This window comes from Excalfactoria chinensis, chromosome 16, assembly GCF_039878825.1.
Source record: "Excalfactoria chinensis isolate bCotChi1 chromosome 16, bCotChi1.hap2, whole genome shotgun sequence".
NCBI classification, from domain to species: domain Eukaryota; kingdom Metazoa; phylum Chordata; class Aves; order Galliformes; family Phasianidae; genus Excalfactoria; species Excalfactoria chinensis.
In genome coordinates, this window is record NC_092840.1 from 3,998,529 (window position 1) to 4,022,229 (window position 23,701).

The window sequence follows — 23,701 nt, forward strand, 5'->3', positions numbered from 1 at the left end:
CTCTAAAGGTAACAAAAGCCTGAAATACCAGTTATCATGGGAAGCTGTTACAGTGAGTGCTGTGTGTGGCTCATGGTTACAGTCACTTTCATTTAAGTGTTTAAAGGAATAATCTGTTACATACATACAAGACATTTGATATATAAGGTGATAAAATTTTTCACAGTGTATTTTGTACTTGGATTCTTAGATATTGGCTGCTCTTTGCTCTCCATTTGATTTCTAGCACAAAAGCATAACTTTAGTTAGACTACAAATGTTAGATAAGTAGCCCTGTAATCCAGCCTATGCTATAGGATGCTGTAGTGTATAGATACTGTGAACTTTTTTATCATTATTTTGGATTTATCTGTCTTGACTACATGATTTGGAGGGAAATGTCAGAACTTTATTATCTCATGAAGATAATCAGGTACCTGGATCAGGTATCCTCTCAGTCTTCTTTTCTCAAGGCTGAACAGACTCAGTTCACTTAGCCTTTCTTCATAGGGGAGATGCTCCAGGCCCTTCACCATCTTTGTGGCCCTCTGCTGGACTCTTTCCAAGAGATCCCTGTCTTTTTTGTACTGGGGAGCCCAGAACTGAACACAGTACTCCAGATGAGGCCTCACCAGGGCAGAGTAGAGGGGAAGGATCACCTTCCTCGACCCACCTCACTTGTCCACTCATCCATCCCACACTTCCTCAGCTTTGTTATAAGGATGTTGTGGGAGATGGTATCAAATGCCTTGCTGAAATAAAGGTAGACTACATCCACCGCTCTCCCCCCATCCACCCAGCCAGTGACAACATCATGGAAGGCTACCAAGTTGGTAGCTCATTTAAGCTTCTCTGAAAGGTTAAAGCTGAGTTCAGGATAAGCACGTTAAATGTGATTAAATACAGGAATCTGATAGATCATACAGTACATTAAGAATGTACTATAGTTTGCAATTGGTCCTCTGAAATGATTCTTTTTCAGAGAAAAAGAAGCCTTCCTGAACTTGCTGGGTGCTTACAATCAGGGGAGCAACTTTTTACATGGTCTGATAGTGATAGGACATGGAGGAGTGACTTTAAACTAAAAGAGGGGAGAGTGTCAGGAAGAAATTCTTCACTCAGAGGGCAGTGAGGCCCTGGTAGTGCTGCCCAGAGCTGTGGGTTCCCCATCCCTGGAGGTGCCCAAGGCCGTGGATGGGCCCTGAGCAGCGTGAGCTGGAGGGCAGCCATACCATGTCTTCCCTAAGTCTTCAGCAACTGTGTGTGTCAAGTGTGGGGGTAATTATTTTGTTGTGTGGTTCATTTGTGTGATAGTAGATAGTACAGAAGCTTATTTCACTGCTGTCCAATGGTTATTTGTGTACAAGATGCATCTGTCATTGCATATTTGTACATCAAGCTGTTAGAAGCCATGCATTGCTAAATGTTAGGACGGTAACTTGTACAGCTTTCTTAGCAACAGTTCAAGCCATGTGGGATTCTGCTTGCCATTCAGAGTGAGAGAGGAGGCTTTCATTAAGGTATCTCCAGAGGAATCCATACTGTGAAAAAATTGAATGCATTTCTAACAGAGGTGTGGAGAAATGAAAAAGGGCATTTCATTTTTTTTTTCTCCTCTTGAAAGCATGTTTAGAAGTTGTATGTTGTATGTTTTACTCTGTTCTACTTGATTTATACATACCAAATTATGTTTGACATGTTGTGTTTTCTGTTTCAGAGGCATTCTATAAGTGGACCAATCTCTGCTTCCAAGCCCCTTACTACGCTGACAGACAAAAGACCAAGCTATGCTGAAATCCCTGTTCAAGGTAATCACTCGAGTTCGTTTACGCTTATTTACCAGTGCTACTTTTCTGTAACTTACAGTGTTTTCTGTCTAGATGATTATTATCTTATATGGTGCTAAAGCAAACTATTTTGACTTCATTGTATTTTAAATGTAAAATAAGAAACAAGAAGGTTTTATTACTTGTTTCATCAAACACACTGAATCTTCAACAAATTCACATTTTTGTCCAGGTAACTGGGCAAGAATCTGTTTTTTGTGTGTGCATAAAGTGATCACTTGCAAAATGAAGACGTGAGACAGTCAGGATGATTTTGTGCTGCTGTTTTCATCTCTGGGGCCATATTGCATGTGAATAACAAAATACAAACTTAATAAATATTGAATCTTCAGGAGCCAGATGAAAAATTGAGTGGAATTGAGTGTTGATTTATCTGTTTTCCAATAATTCTCTGTTCTGTGAACTTTGTTTTGTCTCTAAAAGTACCACTCACAATGTGCTCTTCCTGTGAGAATGAATGGCTATCATGTGCTGGGTGTAGCTCTCTGATTTATGCCTGTTTCAGGCTTTTTTTTGTAGATGTTTCTCAAGATAATACCCATATGACTCCAGACTGAATATTTCCTCTCAGTTTGGTATTCCTGAGGTCTGATGCTTTCTAAAGGGTACTTTTTGTGTGTGTGACTTTTTGTAATGGTCTGTATGTGCCAGATTTCCTTCTTGCTTTTGTTCAATGCATGTTGAGGTTTTGGTTGATGCAGCTGGGGTTTTAATTTTAGAAACTTCGATATTTTTAGGAATATTGAAATATCTTTCCAAGAAGATGGTTTAGGATTCTTTAATTGTAACAGAGCTCATGAGTAGACATCAGCTTGAACACAAACTGAGTGGTGTACTTTATGTAGTTTTTGCTTTTTCATTACAGTCAATGCAGGAGCAGGACTGCATTCCAACAGAGAATATGTCAGACAGAATTCCTGTTCATAACTGTTTATACTTTTAAAGTATCTTTATTCGCAATATATGTTTCTTGGGTCAGCTTTTGGAATGGGTTTAGCATTTTATGAAAAGGATGGATGATGATTCAAAATTATTTTTGTACTCAAATTAGTACCTTTGAGTGTTTCTGCAACAACAGGAATATGTAAACATTTGCATACAGTCTAAGGTGCTTGCTAAAGGAATACTTCTCTAGGTAGTTAAGAAAAAGGTTGCTACTTCTGATTAAATGCTTCATAAAGTTAGTTCTCTTACAGTTTGGTTTCACTCAATGGCGGTGGGCAGAACTGATCTTCCCTATGGTTTGTTAAGGTACCTCATGGATCCCACTGCATGGGGAGACAAGAAAGCAAAATTTTGTTTAAAAAGCAAACAAAAAAATCAAATCAACAAAAACTAGAACAGAATGAGTTCACATAAGGGACAAAACAATGTGACTTACCAATCCACATTGTAAATGACATATCAAGCATTTTTTGCTGCATTCCAAGTGGGGATTATTTGCTTGGACTTTTTGGTTTAACAGTTCCTTTACAGTAGCCAAGGGCAGCTGTATGTGTAAGAGAGGCCATACTGTAAAAGGATTAGGAAGGTGTCATAATACATGAGTGAACTGTATTGGTAATGTGCAAATTTTAGGCCTTCTCTTTCAAATAGAAAGGGAAATATTGCTCTCAGTAATACAGCCAAAGTCAGGCACTGCTAGGCTGTATTCATAATGCATACCTAATCTCTTATGTTTAACTGACATCTTTGAAAATAGTGTTCTGTCTTCATTCTCTTTATCCAGAACATTTGTTGAGAACATCTTCTACTAGCAGACCAGCATCTTTACCAAGAGTTCCTGCAATGGAAAGTGCCAAATCTATTTCAGGTAATATCGCGTTTTCTAGATGACTAATAAAATTAGGAACTCTTATTTCAATCATTTACCGATGTATCTGTCTTACTTTTTCAAGAGAGACCTTTTATGTTAACACCATTGAGATTTTGTCAGTAGATTGGATTTTTGGAGCAGTTTTCCTCACTAACAGAAAAATCTCATATAACCTCATATAACAGAAAAATCAAACAATGAAAAATAAGTCTGATGGTTAAAAAATAGTATCTATCACCTCAAGTGAAACTGAAGAGATTTTTTTCTGCATGCAGCACATGACTTTCATGTCATCCTCTCCTTGCATTAGAAGTAATTTTGGTTTGGAAGTATATTTTCCAAGAAGCTATAGCTGACTGTTTCTGCTTAAATGTGTTTTTTTTTCTTTAAACAGAGATAAGGAGGCAGAGAAGCATATTGTCCTCCCAGTGCAAGTAATGATATGCTGTTAGATGCATTCATCAAATTTTGTTTGCTTTCAGATACAGATTTTATCAGTAATGTTGATCTCTAAATCCTTGGTACTTCTTAGATAGGAAATGTGAAGTGTTAAAACCTAGTATCATGTATGGATTTCCATTCACTGTTTCTGAACTATTGGTTATTAGAAAGTAGGAATGAGTTCAAAAGATTTAATGTTTGGGAATTTTAAATACATGGACGTTTTTTACTACATAGTGTCTCGAAGAAGTAGTGAAGAAATCAAACGGGATATCAGTGCACCCGATGGAGCATCTCCAGCATCTCTCATGGCAATGGGTACCACCTCACCACAGCTGTCCCTCTCATCCTCCCCTACTGCATCTGTCACCCCTACAACCAGAAGTCGAATAAGGTAAAAGCTCTTTTTTGTGACTTATTGAAATTATAACTTTGCAGCTGTCTATTATATAATGTTGGTAGGAAGACATCTTCAGTAACCTTTGAGAACTTAGACTGAAGTTTGCTGCAGCTTAGTATACCTTTTAGAGCTTATATGCTCCATACCAGGACTTCAAGCTACACTAGAAAACCAGACTAAATAATGTCAATAAATAATAACATCACATCTGCTCAAAATACTGCGAAGCCAAATCCAAGAAATGAGCTCCAGCATGCTGAACAAACCTTTCACAGTGATTTGGTTCAAGGGAGATCACATGATAAACTTCTACTTTAGTAATCACAGCTGAAGAAAAGCAGCACAATTAGGTCTTAATTCCAGACACTGCCAAGCCTTCTGAATAGCAAGGAGTCAATGGGCCTGGGTTATTTGTACCACACATGAAATCATAATGCAAGCCATGGGTAACACTAGCCAGGCACCCCTTTTTTGTTAGCATGATAAAAAAAATCTTGACAGATAGTTTAACAGAGACAGTTGGCATGACTGGTAACATTTACCAGTGTTATCAGTTAAAGGAGTTCTAAGTATTTAAGCCTCATGTTATGCAAGTTAAGCCCTGCCTCTTGCACTGAGGAACTGACAGACAGAGACTAAATTATTTTCTCAGGACTATTTAACATAGAACTGACAGTTTTTGTTCAGCAGTAATATTATATTCTTAGCCTTCGGAGACATTGCAGTCTGTAGGAATTACATTATTAAATTGTGAAGCTATTTACAACTGTGGGTGATAAAAATGATGTTTCTCTGAAATCAGTTGAAACATGCCTCGCTGCTGCTCTCCTTCCAGAAAGTAAGTTGAATTTGAATCTGTGGTTACTTTAGCAAGTAAGCAGCAATGAATATTGTGTGTTAGCACCTAAATTTAGACCAAGTAAGCACAGCAAGAAAAAAAAAGACTCAAAGACTTGTGTTCAAACTGTGAACTGGTAACTTAAAATTGCACTGATCACAACCTGCAGGCTGTGGCAGATGATGTGTCATTTCATGGTGTGATTGTACAGTTGTGATACTGTGCTGCCCTGGCACTGACTGAAAGGCCCAGCTCTTCAGTGTGGTCTGCAGCTGTGCATGTGCAGTGAGAGTTGGGCTCCTGGGAACACTCCTCAAAACACTGCTGCTGGACTTGTGTGGTTTTGGGATGGAGGTTTTTCTCCCCTACCTTTTTCTGAATGCTGTGGTAAAATGAGCAGCTATTGCTATAGTTCACTAAAACAAACATTTGCAGTTTATTGTTCCCTGTTCTTGCTGAAACTTCATTGGCTTATTTTGGTTAGGAATTCACTTGACCTAATATACTAACTTATAAGATTTATACATCATTCTCATTGCCTCCATATAACTTACACTACTTTATTTCCTTCAGCAGTGTCTTCTTAACTATGACAACTCAATATAAACCATGTGCATTTACGGGAATCTGAGGACAGGTTGTGCTGCTCACTCACAGCTAAACAGTTTGATTTGATGTAAAGAGAGGGATCTTGAAGTTTAAGATCTAACAGACTGTTCCAAACCTCTGTGCTGAAGCTCTTGTAGTGTTGCGTGATCTTGATTGTAGATGGAATATGCAGTTACTTGTTTTGGTGACCTTCTGTGACCTCCTCTGAAGTGGGCTTGAGTAAGGCCATTGGTGCTGTCCCATAGGATCCTCATAACCAGGTTGTTCTGTGTGGGCTAGCTGAGCAGTTCAGTGGTATGAAGCCTGGCTTGGAAGCCAGTTGCTCACAGTGTACCTCAGGGCTCTGTACTGCATCCAATTCTCTAGCTGTGTTCATTAACCATTGGGGTGATGGAGCAGAGTGCACCCTTCAGTAAGTTTGAAGATAACACAAAACTGTCAGTGCCAAGATAGTTAAAACTGTTCAACCTGGAGAAGAGGAAGTTCATGGGGATTTTAAATCTTATCATTTTTCATAAATACCTGAGAAGTGGGTGCAAAGAGTACAGAGCCATGTTCTTTTCAGTGGTGACTAGTGCCAGGACAAAATACAGTGGGCACAAGCTGGAACGTTCTGTCTGGCCATCAGGAAGCACTTCATGCTGTGCAGGTAACATAGCAATGGCTCAGGCTGCCCAGAGGGGCTGTGGGTTCTCTTCCTTGGAGATCTTCAGAAGCCACCAGGACATAGGCCTGGGCACTCTGCAGGGGATGGTCCTGCTTCAGCAGAGGTCATGCCATGTGGACCCAGAGGTCCCTTCAAGCCTCACCCCTTCTGTGATTCTGTGAGAAACAGGAGCAACTGCTCACACACTTTGCATCCAGTAACTGTTCCATAACAGCAGTCTTTTTTGTCTTTTTGTCACTACAGATGGCTTTTATAGAGAACTGAACTTTGATGTTTTAAAAAAGGTGAATCATTATTGTTCCAGTGTACCAGGTAGCAGATCTACATAGTAGATCTACCCCGTCCTTTTTGAGAACTCCAGATGCAAATGTTCTGTTAGTAACGACATGTGGCTGATATGCAAACTTGTTGCTTCAAGGTGACACTTGTAATCAGCCATGAGGTGCAGAAGAGATAACATCAGTTTATTCTCTTTTTAAATACAAAATAAAGTCACTTGAGTTAGCTTAATGCTTCAAGCTGGAACTTAGAGTATTCTGAGTTTACTTTCCAAACTGTTAGGAAATAATATCATTGATATTGAAATACTTAGAAGAAGTTTAGATTAAGGGGGGAAAACACATGTGGTTTACTGATGAAAGTATTTCACCGAAGTAACTCTTAAGTCTGCCAAGTATCTCTGTATTCTTTTTCTTAGTAATGCTGCACCCTACTACTTTCAGTCACAATAAATTATGGTGGTTTTTTTTTAAGCTTTTGTAATATGTATGTCTGTTGTGAAAGGTAAATAATTAGTTATAAGTTGCACTTCTCCCTCATTCCTAGGGAAGAAAGGAAAGATCCCTTGTCTGCCTTAGCAAGAGAATATGGAGGATCAAAGAGAAATGCCCTGCTGAAATGGTGCCAGAAAAAAACAGAAGGATATCAGGTAATTGTAGAGCTGTTTTAACATAGCATACTTGTAGCTGCAACAAATTAGACTCTGCCAATGGCATAAGCCAGACTGCTCCACAGTTGACTGCATAGATTGCAATGGCACAGGTATGTACTGTACTCTCTTCTTGGAACACGTGCTACAAGTCCTAACCTAACATTAATAGCTTCTTAGTTACTTTGCTCCATGTTGTTAATGTTTTTGTTTTTTTTCTTAAGGGGGCAGGTGACCTCCTATTGAGACACTTTACAACAGTCTTTGAAACCATAACAGTATTTTAAACTTCAGCACTTTAAATTTTAAACTAATGTTTCCCAAATGCAGATGTAGTATGATTCCTTGGATTTTAGACAACTGTGTTGTCTTGCATTTTGTACCTAGATTTCTTGTGTAGTTTCAGACTTCTTTGCAGTTGGTCTAAATGATAGCAGAACCTGAAAGAAGTAACAAGATAACTATCCAGAGTTCTCCTGATTACATTAATTTTCAAAAGAGAAGTGGCTTCAGCAAACTAAACCAGGATGTTAACAATCGGACTGTGATGTATTTGTTTGGTTAACTTGTATTGAAAGTTTTTGGAATTCCCAACACAATCCTCAGTTTAAGAATTTTACTCTTTCCATGACTTGAGGCTCACAATGCAGGAGGAAGTTCAGAGCCACAAAACAGGATGATGGCCCATCCATAGGAAAAGTCCTCTTTCAGTACAATGGAGAGGCTTGTGCTATAACCCCTCCCCCCACTTCCTGTGGCACATCTAGTGCTAAACTGCTTTTTCTGAGGAATAGCTTTGTGGACAGAGTCTTTCTCCTTCCCTACATTTTAAAGAAAGCAGGACGTTATATTGCATTACAAATCCTGTAAAACAAAATACAGCAGTGTTTTCTCATAGTGCCTTGGAGTTAAGTATACATAAATCCAACACCTGGTTAGGAAAAGTGTGCCAGTTTTTTCACTCTACAGTTGTGTGCACATACAAACAAAAAGTAGAAGAGCTTTCTTTTGTTTAAATAGATTGTTGCTTCCAATTAATCTTCTTGAGTTTTGTAGACACAGTAGAAGAATAAAGAAGAATAAGTTTTGACATTTACTATTACTGTAGTAAGGTTCTCTAAGCAATTATAATAGGGATCTCTGATTATGTTACTACTGGAAGTCCTTCTAATATCACAGCAATTTACTTCTAATGCCAATCTCATAACATTACTGATATGCAAGTAAAACTCTGCTCTGAAAGCCAGTATTATTAAATATGTCTTTGCCACCGTGGAAAGCTGTGTTCACATCTTTGTTAGTTACCAAATACAGACACTGGTTTTCTTTTCTTTGCCTCATCTGGAGACTCTCAGAGATGTAGCTTTCTATACAAACATGTATTTAAAATATCTAAGGAATTATTCCAACTGTTCATATTTCACCAATGGAGGTGGAACCATGCACATGAGTTTAAGCCTTGTTTCTAATGCGGCACTATGCTTGCTACTGGTGGTGTTTTAGCTCTCATTCCAGGCATTCTGTTATGCACTGCGAATTGGAAAGCAGTTGAAGAAACAACAAATAGAAATTGAACAAATAACCAGATATGAATTTTAATTTAAAGAAAGTTTTTAATGTACAGAGTTATGGATGAGCTGCCAGTTGCTTAAAATGTTAAAACAACGGTGTGGTTGGTTTATTGTTATTAATAAATAGCAGCATATGATTAAGCATGATTCTCTGTGAAGGCCAGCTGTAGCTCTTGAGCTGCACTTTGTTCCATTTTTATCCCATTTAAAAATACTAAATGGGGGAAAAAAAAACCACAACCAAGGTCTGTACTGCTTCACAGACAGAAGGTTTCCTGTATCCATAAGATGCTCATGGAGAATATAGTACTGTTTAATTGCTTGCAGCAACTGGTGTTTTTTTTTATCTGCTGAAATAAAATGGAAGAATTACTCCTATCCCCCCCAGGAAGTTACTTTCAAGCTTCTGATTAAGAGTCTTATCTGTCTCTTTTAGAAGTTTGAAATGTTGTGAGTGCTACACAATTCAAAGACTGTGGCATTGTGAAGCTCTAATTTGGGAGGATTTTATTTAGAACTCTTCATACACATTCGCAGGCATTTGTCAAACTGTTCTTTTCCCTTCTGACAAACATGTAATACCGAGCAATATTTTTTTAAAGCAATCTTACATCTCTCTCTTCTGTGAATGCATTGCAAAAAACTAATACCAACTCTATCTAAAAACCGCTAATAAATTACTTCATTGTGCAGTTTTCTTGTTTTATTTAAGCAAATTTGGAAGGAAATTGATGAATAGAAATATTTTAGTCATAAAACAATACTTAACTGTATTGCCAAACCTGGTATTCTTTTCAGGAGTACCTGAATAAAAAATAAAGGCCAAAGCAGCCAATGAAAATAAGAAATTGTTATTGAAACAAGAAACTCTATGGTATTTTCTCTTATATTGTTCCTTTTAACAGACATGCTGTCTGAATGCTGTTTGCAGGCAGAACTCCTCCTTGAAGCTTTGCTTTGTGAATGGCAGTCTGCCGAAGGTCTATCTAGCAGCAGGCAGGTTCTATATTAACTTTCATCTAAGAGGCTGTTGAGCTAGGTAGCATTGCATTCAGGGCCTCACCTCGAGTACTGTGTTCAGTTTTGGTCACCTCAGTACAGAAAAGACATGAAGGTACTAGAGCAGGTCCAGAGAAGGGCAACGAGGCCAGTGAAGGGCTTGGAAAATCAACCTTATGAAGAAGCTGGGGCTGTTTAGTCTGGGGAAAAGGAGGCTGAGAGGAGACGTTATCGCTCTCTTCCAGTATCTGAAGGGTGCTTACAGCAAGAGCTGGGCAAGTCTCTTGTCACTGGTGACAAGTGACAGGACGAGGGGAAATGGCCTCAAGTTGCACCAAGGTAAGTTTAGGTTGGACGTTAGGAAACACTTCTTTACAGAAAGGGTAGTTAAACACTGGAATAGGCTCCCCAGGGAGGTGGTTGAGTCACCGTCCCTGGATGTGTTTAAGAGCCATTTGGATGTGGTGCTCAAAGATATGATTTAGCAGAGGGTTGTTAGAGTTAGGGCACTATGGTTAGGCTGTGGTTGGATTTGATGATCTTTGAGGTCTTTTCCAACCTGGGTATTTCTATGAATCTGTGATTCACTTAAGTTAGTGTGAGTTGAGTTTAAGACTCAACAGATCCTTAAGCCATGAAAGAGGAGATCTGGTCTCTTAAGATGAGTTGTGGACTTTATTTATTTTATTTTATTTTGTTTGGAGGATTTGGATCATCAGTTTTCAGCATGATATTTTGTGCTGAAAACTAACAACAGACAAACACATTTAACCTTAGTTTAGGGTCTGACGTACTGATTTAGAGCTCTGTGTCAAGTACTACATTTTCTTGGCTTCTCTAAAATACATACAGTGTCATAAAACTGTCATAAATTCCAGATATCTTCAAAGCATAACACAGTCCTGTCCAGCTGTTATAGAGCATTTAGCCTAGCTGAAGAACTGCTACTTTCATTTTAAGTACATCACTAATAAAAGTCCAAAAAGGAATGTGAGCATGCATGTTTCACATTAAGAAGGGGACCAATAAACAGGATACACATATCCTTTACCCATTTTTATCTACAACAGTATATTTTCCACTTTTGTCAGCATTCTGAGAAAGGATTAATTTCCAGAGGTCTAGCACCAAAAAGCAGTTGCCAGAAGTTGGCTGCAAGAATAGAACTATGTATATATATATGTTTTTAGTTTTCTTTCCATGCTTTCTATTTACAGATGTACTGAAAGACACCTGTAATGTAGCCCTATGGCACCTGTTCTCTAATTATTATAATGCTGCCTAACTTTTGTCTCCTAAAAAAAAACAATCTTAAAAACATAATATTTATAGTCTAATAAAAATAAATAAATGTATCTACATGGCAGCAGTAAATAATAGAGCTTTACTGAACTTGGATTTTTGTATTTTAACACTCCAGTGATGTACAACATTTGGTGATGCTACTGCAGTTGTTCACAATGGGATAATTACAGCCTGAAATGATTGTGATGTGGGTACGCCTGATTTGAGTCTTTATTGAAAACGTGCTGTTTGATCAGAAAGGTATGAGATTATTGGCTAACACTATTGAAGAGTCTGTGTTAGGATTCAGTCATTTCTTGGTTTCTTGGTGACTTACACATTGAAACTGGCTGCATAAGTAAGTATGATTTTAGCTGTCCAGTAGCAATTGCTGGGAGATCAAGTTAAGGTATTTAAGGTAAGAAATAGGGCTTTTGCTCAGTGTTCTTAGGCTGACTATGTAATATGAAATTGCTGAGATATATCTGTAGTTGTAAATATGCGTCATATTTGAAATTGAAACTTCATTTTTTAAAGTAAGTCCGGTATTTGCTTTGGAAAGAGCACTGTCTGAGAACCTGGAGAAGTGTCTGACATGGCAGGGTACAGGGGGAGGATTTCTTGACAACTGAATGATACCTAGTTAAAATATGTTCCTTTTTTTCTATCCTGTAGAGGGGAAAGAATAGGAGGAACAAATGAATAATATATCAAAAGATCATCTATTCTGTGCACATCAGTCAAATGACATTCATTTTAATCTTTTCTCATGCACTTGCGTCGCATTTTCATGCACAAAAGCAAGGGCTTCGGATTCTACCCAAGGCCAAGAGATTTGGCAGGTTAGTTTTGGTGTTAGTGGTTGTGCTTCCACAGAGGATGGATTATGAAGGGGCTGCTCAGGACAGGCATGTAGTGGTCTTCATGCAGTGGTGTGTTGTTCAGTTATGGTACCAGTTTTTCTCACTGATTTCCCTGCGTGGCTCGAACAAGCCAAAAATGCTGCATAGGTTGCATTTAGAGCACTTTTGTTAGTGCTGAAGTAATTGCTGCAGTGTACGCACGCTTTCTGTGGCACTGTCTGGTTCACCGAAATAACTGACTGCCAAAATAATTCTCTCCCTGGTTTAAAGAGTGAAATTGGAAACTAACATAACTTTGGTGTAAAAAGGAACTTTTATAGTCAATGTTTCAGGATCCTGATGGTTTATATTTCCTATTTACTGCCTTCTCAGAGCTGGGAATGAGGAGGCCTGTGGTTGGAACTGCTCTTGAGTCTGTTCCAGAAGCACTTGGCTATTGTCACCTACTACCTCCCAGCCTCAGCTTTAGTGTGTGATTTGGGTAGCAGTGCATTCAGCGGGGAGCAGATGGGAGTTTTTGCTGATTGCAAGAAAGTCATGTTTGTTTGGCATGGTACTAGGTTCAGCAGGAATTTGGAATTACCACCAGCTTGTACATCAAAGCCTTTTCCTCAGGATTTGCTCTTCAGCTTGTGCTGTCTGGAACCTCAAGCCCAGTAGCAAACTGAGCCTAATATTGATATTAGAAACAGTTACTGGCATAGTAACACTGTATAAGAAGGGATGGGGGAAAGTCTTTAAATACTTGGTTCCAGATAGAAGGTGATGTGCTTCGCTATACTGCCTGCAGAAGGTGCAGCTGGAAAACAGAAGAGTGTGTTGTTGGTAAGGCTGAGCTGCAGCAGTTCCCTTTCCACCAACATGAGCTGACCTGCCTGCTCTAAAAGAAGCTGTCTGGTGGGCATGGACCCAGCTGTTCCTAGTATGAGAGCCTCTCCTACCTAACCCCAGTTCTAAATGTGGGTGAGCCTTTTGTAGGAAGAAGTGGGTCTCCTCGTCTATGGGGAGTCCTTGCTTTCCATTGACACAGGCAATGAAAAAAGACTTTTCCAAGGAGAGACTTGGTATGGCATGGCTGGGAGCAGACACTACTGTCCTCACTGGGAGAGCCAGCCCTACCCAAGAGAGATGGACAAAAGTTGAGGACAGAATACAGCTCAGAATACAGCTTTGTACCCAGGAGACATTACCAGGCGCTGTTCTGCTGTACCTACTGAAGGAATACTGATGCTGATTAATACCACAGAAAGACCAGGGAAAATGCAATCTAGAAAACCTTCCAAAAGCATAACAGGAACACTTATTTAATAGTTTACCTTTCTAATTTTTGAATGGATGCTCTCCTCTTTTCTGTGTGTTTTTAAAAGGTTCTAAAAGCTTTTTAGTAGTAATTTTATGCCACAGCAAAAAGCCTGCCAAGGTTAAGGTAAAGTTAAACCTCAAACCTCCCTTTAATGATTTCATATATTATGCTACAGAATCATATTATGTTTTCTCAGGCCACTTATTTAATTAACTAATACAACAGAGACACAGACACATGTTTTTATTTTCCTTATGTCCTAACTCATTTGTGAACCAAGCTGAGTGAAGATGTGGGAACCTCGCTTCCCTGTGCAGGGCAGGGTTGGAGCATTAGCTGCTGTGCAGGGTGCTTCTCTGCTTAGATTGGTGTATTTGAGGAGATGGAAGACAGATGTGGATCTACCCTAAAGAGAGTGTTAGGGAAACTTTGTCCTTAGTTTGTAACTTAGGAGCCGTGCCTTCTGTAGCTTTCTTAGCTGCAGAATGTGATATGATGGGGAGACAAGCAGAATCGGAGTTTCAGGAATAACTTTCTTACTCATTTTTCTGATGTGCACACAAGAGGACACTCATTTGGGGGTGACTGCTGCTACTCTTTGCATTCTGACAGGAGCTTGAGTCATGCTTGAAATGTGTTTTGCTGTGGGTGTTTCTTCACCGTTGTTTGTTCTCCTTCTTTGCTGTAGGGCAGAACTTGGTCTGTTTGATTATTTGAAATGTTATATTCTTGCTCATACTTTGTCTCTAGAAAAAAAGTCTTAAAAATTTGTAACTCTGTTTTTCATTCCTGATTGGCAAGTGCTTTCCATCACCTTATGACTAAGGCTTGTCATTTTACTGTTAGAAATGCTTTTTGCAGAAAATCTGTAATACTGGAAATGATTTCACTCCTGTGCTGAGTATTAAACGTTGTTAGACAAGGACTGATGAAACTCCTCCTAGTTCACCTCTCTAGAAAGGCTCATTCCTCATTTATCTGAAAGCATGCCCTTCAATTGCTTTAATACTTTGTGGTCTGAAATGGCTTGAGAAAAATTCCAGACTAGATTCCAGCAGCCTAATAGAGCCAATTACTTAATAAAAGCAGTAACAAAGGAGAAATTATGTCAAAGATGTTAGATCCATGTTCTATTTACTGTCAGCGCTCTGAAAAATAAGAGCTTAATGCAAGATTGATTTCATTATACCCACCGAGCTTTTTGGAAAAACACAAGTAGTTAAAAGCATTTGGGAAATAAAATTACACCATATTTAAAAGTGCCAGTTATGTTCTCAAAGCCCTGTGTAAAAGATTAAACTTTCCGGTTTAAATAAGTCTGTCCAGTTTTTAGATTAATGCCTGACCAATATTACAATTCTTCAATCAGAGAGTTAATAACCATTCATAATGCTTGGAGCAATTGGGAACAGAGACCAGTCCCTTTTAATTGTTTCCTTCCGTTGTATTTAATGCAGCTTCTTTGGATACATTAAGATTCTTGGATGATGGATTTGTTTTTTGCTTGTTATCTTAGTAATAATTGCTGGATCCTACAGGATGATGTAGGAAATCAGGGGATTCCAAGTTCTTCTTGAGTACCATCCAAACTTGTTGGTGGACATTTTTTAATGGCCTGACTTCCCATGTTTATATTGCAGATATAACATTCCATAGATGTTATTAATATTTGAAATGACATTTCAATTTTACACAGCTATTATCTCTGTGGGAATTTCTCCTGTTTTAGTTTCTTTGACCACTTTCAGCACAACTTGGTCCTGTTTTCCTTGCTCACCTTTACAGGTGAATAAACTTAATTTATTTTTTTCTTTTTATAAATGCATTCTAATTGGAGCTGAGCACTCCTCGTTTTTTGTTGGTTTTTTGTTTTTTGGGTTTTTTTTTAAACATGTCTTCAGCTCAGTTCTGTGGGCTTTCAGTGACATATATATTGAGGAACGCTGGTGTTGCAGCTCTAACATTTTCACATTAATACTGCTGTGCCTGCTCTGAAACAAGTGGAGCAGCCTGGAAGCATTTTTCCTTATAGCCAGCCACAAAACCTCAGTTTCCTTCAGAGTCCTCACTGCAATTCTCCTTTCCTATACTGCATAAGGTATGTACAGCATCAGTTGATGGTCTAGGGCTAATATTTATCAGTTATTTAGCTTATCAGTCTTAAAGACCCACCAAAAATAAGAATAATTAAAGCAAAAACACAGAAGTCACAACAACAGCAAAAAGCACAAATTGTAAGCAAGGTTTCACAGGCTGTTGGTTTATTGCGTATGTTCTGTCATTATTATCAGGTATTGTTGGACTGATGTCCACCGTTAAGTCACTGGACTGGAAACTGATGTGTTGGAGTCTGTTAATCAGACTCAGCAATGTTTCAGCATCTGTTTCTTGCTGGTATTTTCCCTTAGTCTCATACTGCATCTTGCATTTATTTGCCTAACTCCAAAATTTTAAACACACATTAATTTAAATCCAATTTGCTGTCCCTTGAGGAGAAAGGATGGAGAGCTATTTTCCTTCTTTTTTTATGTTTTTCATTTTTTATTTTTTCCCACCCCTGCAGCTCGAGGAAGCGGTGAGGACCATGTTCCCACAGCCTGGGGGTCTCCAACAATGACATTTCCTCTGTGGGCAGGCAGCCGGCTGGGCTCAGACTGCTGCCCTGGCATTGTGTGTCCCAGCACGTACACTTACGTCACCACAGCCTGAACCTGTATCATGCAGACTTTGTGTAAGAAGTGTGAAAGCTGAGCAGGAAATGGAGATTTCCCTCACGTTCTTCTAGAAATTGCTTTTAGCTTTGTTAGGTTTTTTTTCCTCAGTTGGAGAGGGGATTGCAGTTGTATTCCGTTTGTATCCAAATCATCAGTTTGACAAGAAATTCAGCTTCCTTAGTTGTGTGTGTCCTGCAGCTTTAACATTGGTTCTGTGTTCATTTTTCTGCTAGAGGAATGAAATGTTTCAGTGCATGTCAAAAGTGATGTCTATAACTTCTTGTCAGGTAAAAGGGTGACCCTTGGTTCCTAAAAGACTGATTGCTGCCCACCTAGCTGCTCTTCCACTGCTGGGCTGCCAACAGCCAAGTAAGCAGTGATCTGAAAGGCTGATGACTTACTTGCTCCTGACTTGTATGAACGGTGTTGACTCTTTTTACAGTAACGTTGCATGCATTCTTAGAAGTGGCATTTATCAGTGTTACTGAGTGTCATCAGAGAATCAGGAGTGCAAGGCTGCATTTTTCAATTTCAGTTTCAGTCACAAAGGTTTGGTTCCCTGCCTTGGTACCTGTTAAATCAGTTGGAATATCTTTATTTGCAGTGACAATTCGATTTCTCTTTGTGTTGTTGTTCACATAAGTTTTCATGTAGAAACATTTTATTTAGGAAAGAATATTTTTTTCCTTATTAATATTAACTAGAAATTTTGCTTGGTTGTTAATAAAGCACAGAAGTGAAGTCTTGTATTAGCAAAGATACAGCTATGTGGTCTACCTCAGGGATTTTAGGAAGAGCCCTGACATACATCCATTATTGTTTGCTTTTGTATTTTGCTCTGTACAGTTACAACAAATTTATACTCTTAATACTCTTTTCTAGCCCATCTTTGCACAATTTCAGACTGCATATTAGGTGCTTTCTCTTTAACCTGTATAAGGTTAGCTGACATTCTTATCATGGCTTGTTTGTTTTTGTGTTTTTTTTATTTTCCATAGCAGTGTTTTTTGGTTTCTTACCACAAAACTTCAGTGTTAGGCTGTTCAAAATTGAGTTTTTACCAACAAAAAGATGTTTGTTGAACTAATACTTGTTAGTGTATGATCTTAATGTTGTTTGCTTTTTTTCCTCTTTTTTTTTCTTTCCTTTAAGAATATTGACATAACAAACTTCAGCAGTAGCTGGAATGATGGCCTGGCTTTCTGCGCCGTCCTCCATACTTACCTCCCAGCCCATATTCCTTATCAAGAGCTAAACAGCCAGGACAAGGTATGACTTTAAAATTCCCATTACTGTGTCCAAAGCATATATAGTTAATATGGGTTAAAAAGAAGAATGAACTAATCTAAGCACTAGAAAAAAGATCTTACTAGAAATCATAGTGTTGAAACATTTCAGACTACCTTACTGCTATTCTTTCTAAAACCTTAATATTATATGATCTTTTGGATGATATTAGGACATGTTCATTCCTGTTGCCCTTTTAAAATTAATATCATCCAATTACAGACTCACTTTGAAGCAAAATTAGCAGTTTTACTGTAAACTTTCTTAACACCACCTTATTATGAAGTAGTATTTACTTGTATTCTAATACGTTTTCATATCTCATGCAGAGAAGAAACTTCACTTTGGCTTTTCAAGCAGCTGAAAGTGTTGGCATCAAATCTACTCTGGTGAGTTTTAAACACATACTGAACAAATTACATCCCATTCGTAAAAAATAAATTATTCCACTTTGTGCTTTTGAAAGATTTTGAAGGAAAAACAGCAGATGAGCTCAGCTAGAGGCTATAGTCTCTGTATCATGCTTGACTGAAAAAAACACATAAATGGTAAGCAAGTACATCAGTCGTTTTGCTTAATCTCTATTGGTCTAGTATAAATCCAATATTGTCAGCCACTTAAGCTAATACTGTTTTTTGCAGTAAAATAGTGAGTAGGATAAAGATCTGTACTCAAGCTGCTGCACCAAAGGCAACAGCAAAATAGCCTGTGGCAGATTGGGAATGGTATGAAGCTGCACTGAAGATCAGGTTAGATAATAGGAAAAGATTCTTCACCAAAGAATGGTCATTGCATTATTAAGATTGGAAAAGACCTCTAATATCATCCACTCCAGCTGTCAACCTATCTCTGCTGTTCCCACTAAACCATATCCATAAGTGCCACATCAATGTGTTTCTTGAACACTCCTGTGGACGGTGACTTCCCTGGGCAACCTATCCTAATACTTCACCACTCTTTCAGGGAATAAATTCTTTCTAATATTCAACCCAAATCAAGTAATTTGAGAAATAGTTGTGATACCATCTTCAAGGATCCATTAACTCTTTCCTGTCTCTGTTCTACTTTCTAATTGGTTTTGTTGGAATTTCAGAAGTACACATCAAGCGATGGAAGTTGTTCTTTTGCTCACTTAAATGTAAAAGTCAAGACTTTTAAGTTCAGATTTAATTAGTCAGCATTGTAAATAATTGAAGGTTTTTTTTGTTGGTTTTTTTTTTTTCAATTATTGGTTATTATGTGTCTTATAAAAAAACTTAAAGGAATTAAAGGCTTAAAGGAATTAATTTTCAGTATGATAGTATTTACAGTGAAAGACTCCTGAAGGTAGAGAATTGAGAGTATCCCAAGCCTTTGTTATTAAGTGCAGAAATTCAACTAAAATTGCCAGTATCAGAACTGATCCTCAAGTGATATTTGAGTAATCTCAATTCTAACAAAGCTGCCATAGTTAGCAACTAGGTACCCAGCAAAGTCAGATATTTTAAAAATAACACTTTCCTTGATCCCTATCAGAGCCTTTGCACCAGCATTGTGTTTGCTCACAATGGCAGTGCAGATCCTGGACATAAGTACTTAAGCTTTGTCAGGGATTTGAAACCTGGAAGTTTCTTACCAAGTGCTGATGTAAGAACTACAGTGTGGGAAAATAACTGCAGTAATTCTTTCTTACTTTAGCTTTAGTCTCAGTGACTGCTGTTTGTCCATTGATTTTTGTCATGTACTTAATTGCAGACTTCTGCAAAATTGAAAGGAAATAAATATTCAGTGTGCAAATTGCATCCATCTTAAGGATTTAGTATCTATTTACATACCAACAGTACACAGTGTGTGTAGTGTTTCTTTATTTTTCTCCTCTTCCATGGGTGAAGAATGAGCAAGAATGTGAAAACCACTATAACTAAATAGTAGTGGTGATGTAAGGAGAGGTTTGTAAGGGAAACTTCTTTGTTCCCAGAAGAAGGTGTTCAGCTGCTTTCATATGAGGAATCAAAACCAACCAAACAAAATAAATACAATAACAACAAAACAAAAACAACTTCTCTTTTTGAGTTTGAACATCCTAGTAACCAAAGATTATAAAGCAGATCCACACACTAAGCAAAAATGTCTAGGAACTGTATCACTGTTTTCCTGAGTACACATGCTGAAAAGGACAGATCAGGCTGCATTTGCTTTTTTTATCCATACAGTTTGGCACACTTGTTATGAAATGAGTGAACTGACCGACCAATTAGGCACACACTGATGCTTTGTCTCCTGCACATACCCAAACTGATGGCAAAGCAGACTTCCCTCTTTCTTGCCTCTTCATTCAAAAATTACATTAAAGTAATCTCAAGTTCAGTACTCTACTGTGAAATAGGATTGTCGTTTATCACGACAGGAGTCAGTAAGAATTTTCTACTTCAGGTTCAGTCAGTATTTTGCTCTTGATTCTGTGACTCTTTGTCTTAGCTCCTGGGCAGATTGCATTCACTTATGAGACTGATGTAAGGGGCTGGTGAATGGTAACGTCTTGACTAATTGTTCTAAAAGGGAGGAAACTTAGGTATGCACTATTTCAATCTTAAATCAGCAAAATAACATTCTGTATATATCCTACTTGTAGCTGTTTACATTTGCAAGTAATATAAAGTTGTATGGAGGAAAACAAAGCATCCTTCATCAATGCTTTGAATTGTGGAAACTTTACAGGCTTGCCATTGCCATGACTTTGTAAAAATACTGCCGTGTTCCTAACAAGATTATGGTTCTTCATTTTGACCAATCTGTTTTCTATGACAGGACATCAATGAAATGGTGCGAACCGAACGTCCAGACTGGCAGAATGTCATGCTGTATGTTACAGCAATTTACAAATACTTTGAAACCTGAAACCCTAATAATTCAACAGATTCATGAAGTAGAACCAACATTAGCTACCAGATGGAAATCTTGCTGAAATGCTAATCCCCATTTCACTGAAAACCGGCATCAGTTGAGTTCCCTCAAACTTTGGTGACACTATCCTGGATTGCTTCAGATTGCTTCAGCTAATAAGCCTGGAAACAACTGTTAAAAACTTTTTGCCACTGCTTGGAATAACCCAAGTTATTAAGCTATTCAGATTAATTATGTAGCCTAAAGAGCCTGGACTACTTATCTACTGCCTTTCCAGCCGGACTTCCTGAAGCTTTCTTACCTAAGAGAGTGAGATGAATGGATCTGCTAGCATATAGGAGATTGAATGTACAGCTAATGCTTTGAGAAGGAAAAGGATAACATGGCATCGTATTACTGAACTTTCTGTAGTGTCCTGATACCACAGTCTAAATATTCCACCCACAGCCTATGGCACCCCAATACAGTAGAGTTCCCGATGGTAATTTAGTTACCACCTTTATAGCTATTCTCACTCCTTTAAAATATGCACAATATTCTAGGAAAACAAGCTTTTATTTCATCACAACAGCTTGAATGGAAAAGCAGTCTTGATACCTCGAAAAATGGCACAGAAGAACTCTTCCTTCTAAAGTTTCATTGCAAGCCTACCTTCGTCACAGTGTTGTGGCTTCCAATTTTATCTTATGGATTATAAAGACTAGCACATGCAGCTCCTGGTTTTCAGGGTATGCTGTACTGAAAGGAATCTGTCACTAGCTCTCTGTGCTTCCATTATAACAGAAATGAATCAATAATCAACCCTTGTATGGCTTGTTCTTTCCCCTTTTCTTTCTATGCCTGTATAGCATGCACAGTTACCACAGGCTTTACTTTACAGCAATACAAGGAAACGTCATGGATGTCTATGGTAGCATTTTGGAACTGGGACTCTCCTCTGCAGAGAAGATACTTTCAGTAAGATGTAGTAATGAAGATATTTGTCTAAAAATCCAGCTTTGCAGTTTCCTGTGTGTCTTTCATTGGTGTTGCACATCCTCATCTGAGTGACAGAAGGTGAGATGTTCTCTGACAAGAATGGAGGAACTAATGTAATGTGCATATACCCAGAAGTCTCAAATATTGCATGGAAAAGACCTGCTCTCGCAAGGAATTAACTGAGAAACTTTGGTTTGCTCAGCTTTCGTTTTCCTAAAACGTACCTGAATTCATGTAACAGCTCTTGGGCAAAAGAGTTCAAGTAAGTGCCTTAGCTATCATTGATTGATACATCCTGGCACTTCAGGGCTTTGTGCAGAATGTTAATGGCTCAGAATGATTTAATCCATCTGTTTGTTATAAGCTGTTAAAATGTTTGTTGTGATCTGGTTTCTCAAATCAAGGGAAGACTTCACTCTGCCATTGCTTCTGCCTCTTCACAATATTTTCCAGCAGTTAAGCCACAGTTGAACATCTCTCATTAATATTAAGCAGAAGCCTACTTTAGAAGTGAGTTCTGTAACAACTGCTATTTATAAGCACATGCTCTTTCAACACAGTAACCCTGTTATAAAGAAAACTAATCTTCTATTCCAGTGGTGCTCTTATGACTGTTAAGGACTGTTTGAATGTCATGGATGTTAGCCCAGTGAATGCAACTCCACATGGCATCTGTGAAACATCATCGTGGTACAAAAGCACAGATTTAACTCAGATTTGTTGCCAAATCTAAAAAGCTCTCATATGAAGAACATAGCCCATGTGAAGAGTAATAATTCAATATGTCTCTAGCAGCTAGCATTATAGAAAATTACTTCTTCAAATGCTTACACTAACACGTCTGTAATAGAATAGATTATAAATGTGCCTGTATGAATATATGAAATGTTGCAAAATAACTTCTTAGCCCACGCTGAGGGGCTTTGGAGGAGTTTTCAGAGTAACAGTGCATTCTTACAATTCTTTAGCCTGCATATCCCTAAAAGTAGGTAGATATCCTCAGATTGTCAGTCGGTGCATTTGAAAAGCCAGCATATTCTACAGGCAGTTGTTGCAAGAGAGGCTTCAAGTGGAAAAAAGAAAAAAATCATTAATGGATTTTAATAGAAGTCTGAAATGCAGTTTCCTCTCTTGTATATTCCTTCCAGTATTTTTACTTACTTTGCTTCTTCAAGTAAGTCTCACTAGGAGCAGTCCTATTGGAAATACATGTTACTGCTGGCTTATGTTCCATCTCTTACTAGATTCCAACTTATGCACATTCATGCTTATAAATCTGTACTCTTCCTTTGAATAGACATCCCTATCTGTGATTGTCTTATTTGTTGCCTTTATATATAAAGAAAGTATTTTTTCAATGAAAAGGACAGTGTTTCTTGGTCTAAATTCACTCATGAGCTGTTGTGTTTCAACACTGATTTTTGTCTGTGTAATGACTCACCTCCTTTACCAGGGACACTGTACTGGTCCTTAACTAAAGAATGCATGGCAGTAAGAAGAGGAAATTTTCTGATACCTTCTTTTAAAACGATGAGCTGCTGTTCTTCAGAGAAAGAAATTATAAGCCATTACAGAAAGGATCTTATTTTGAACTTCAGTGCTCCATAAACATCATGGTGTGGTCTGGCTGATAGAACTCTATCTAGAAAGGAATATTGGGCTCCATAAAGAGATTTTTTTATAACCATACATCTGAGCCTTTACAAATAAGATACCATACAGCTGTCCAAGGGAAGGCAATGAAGGAAAGCAATGACAGATACAAAACAAACATAATACCCTGCTGCACTCTGCCACATGTTTTCTGCAAGAGTTCAAACAGCATTTAGCTTCTCAAGTGAAAGAATAGCTGTAGTCCTTCTGGACATGGTTGATACTGTCCTACTTGGTTCTTATTTGCACTTAATCCTGAAACTGCCTTTTATTTCTTACATATGAAGCGAGGTTTCTGCTGATTTAGTTTCCTCTTTTTTTTTTTTTTTTTTTAATCAGTCCAGAAAATATTATTGCTTAAAAAAAAAAAAGAAAAAAAGAAAAATATTTTATCTGTTTATACTACTACAATTTAATATGTGCCTTGCAGATGCCTGCGCTGTAGTATATTGGGGGTAGACAGTGCCAGCTGTGGACAGAAGGGTTCTGTGTCAAAAGTACTGATACAGATACAGCTGTATGACCTAATGGATCCTGTTTCCTGAAATGCTTCCACAGACCACAGAGATGCCAGTTTAGATTCAGATGTGTCTTGGGGTTGGCTGGTTGTCATCATGATGATCATAAGCATTGAACTGTGG

The 23,701-nt window shown here is 38.1% G+C and overlaps 1 protein-coding gene across 2 annotated transcripts in view; it reads left to right on the plus strand.

Moving 5' to 3' along the window:
* Positions 1 to 23,419, plus strand: part of SPECC1L (sperm antigen with calponin homology and coiled-coil domains 1 like) — a 54,805-nt gene extending 31,386 nt beyond the window's left edge. For both annotated transcript variants that reach the window (XM_072350835.1, XM_072350834.1), the window contains exons 10-16: positions 1,697 to 1,787; positions 3,556 to 3,639; positions 4,321 to 4,477; positions 7,423 to 7,525; positions 17,412 to 17,528; positions 17,876 to 17,935; positions 20,334 to 23,419. In XM_072350835.1, coding sequence (XP_072206936.1) covers positions 1,697 to 1,787; positions 3,556 to 3,639; positions 4,321 to 4,477; positions 7,423 to 7,525; positions 17,412 to 17,528; positions 17,876 to 17,935; positions 20,334 to 20,423 — 702 coding nt within the window. In that variant the 3' untranslated portion in view covers positions 20,424 to 23,419. The remainder of the gene's footprint in view (positions 1 to 1,696; positions 1,788 to 3,555; positions 3,640 to 4,320; positions 4,478 to 7,422; positions 7,526 to 17,411; positions 17,529 to 17,875; positions 17,936 to 20,333) is intronic.
* The last annotated feature ends 282 nt before the right edge of the window (positions 23,420 to 23,701 follow it).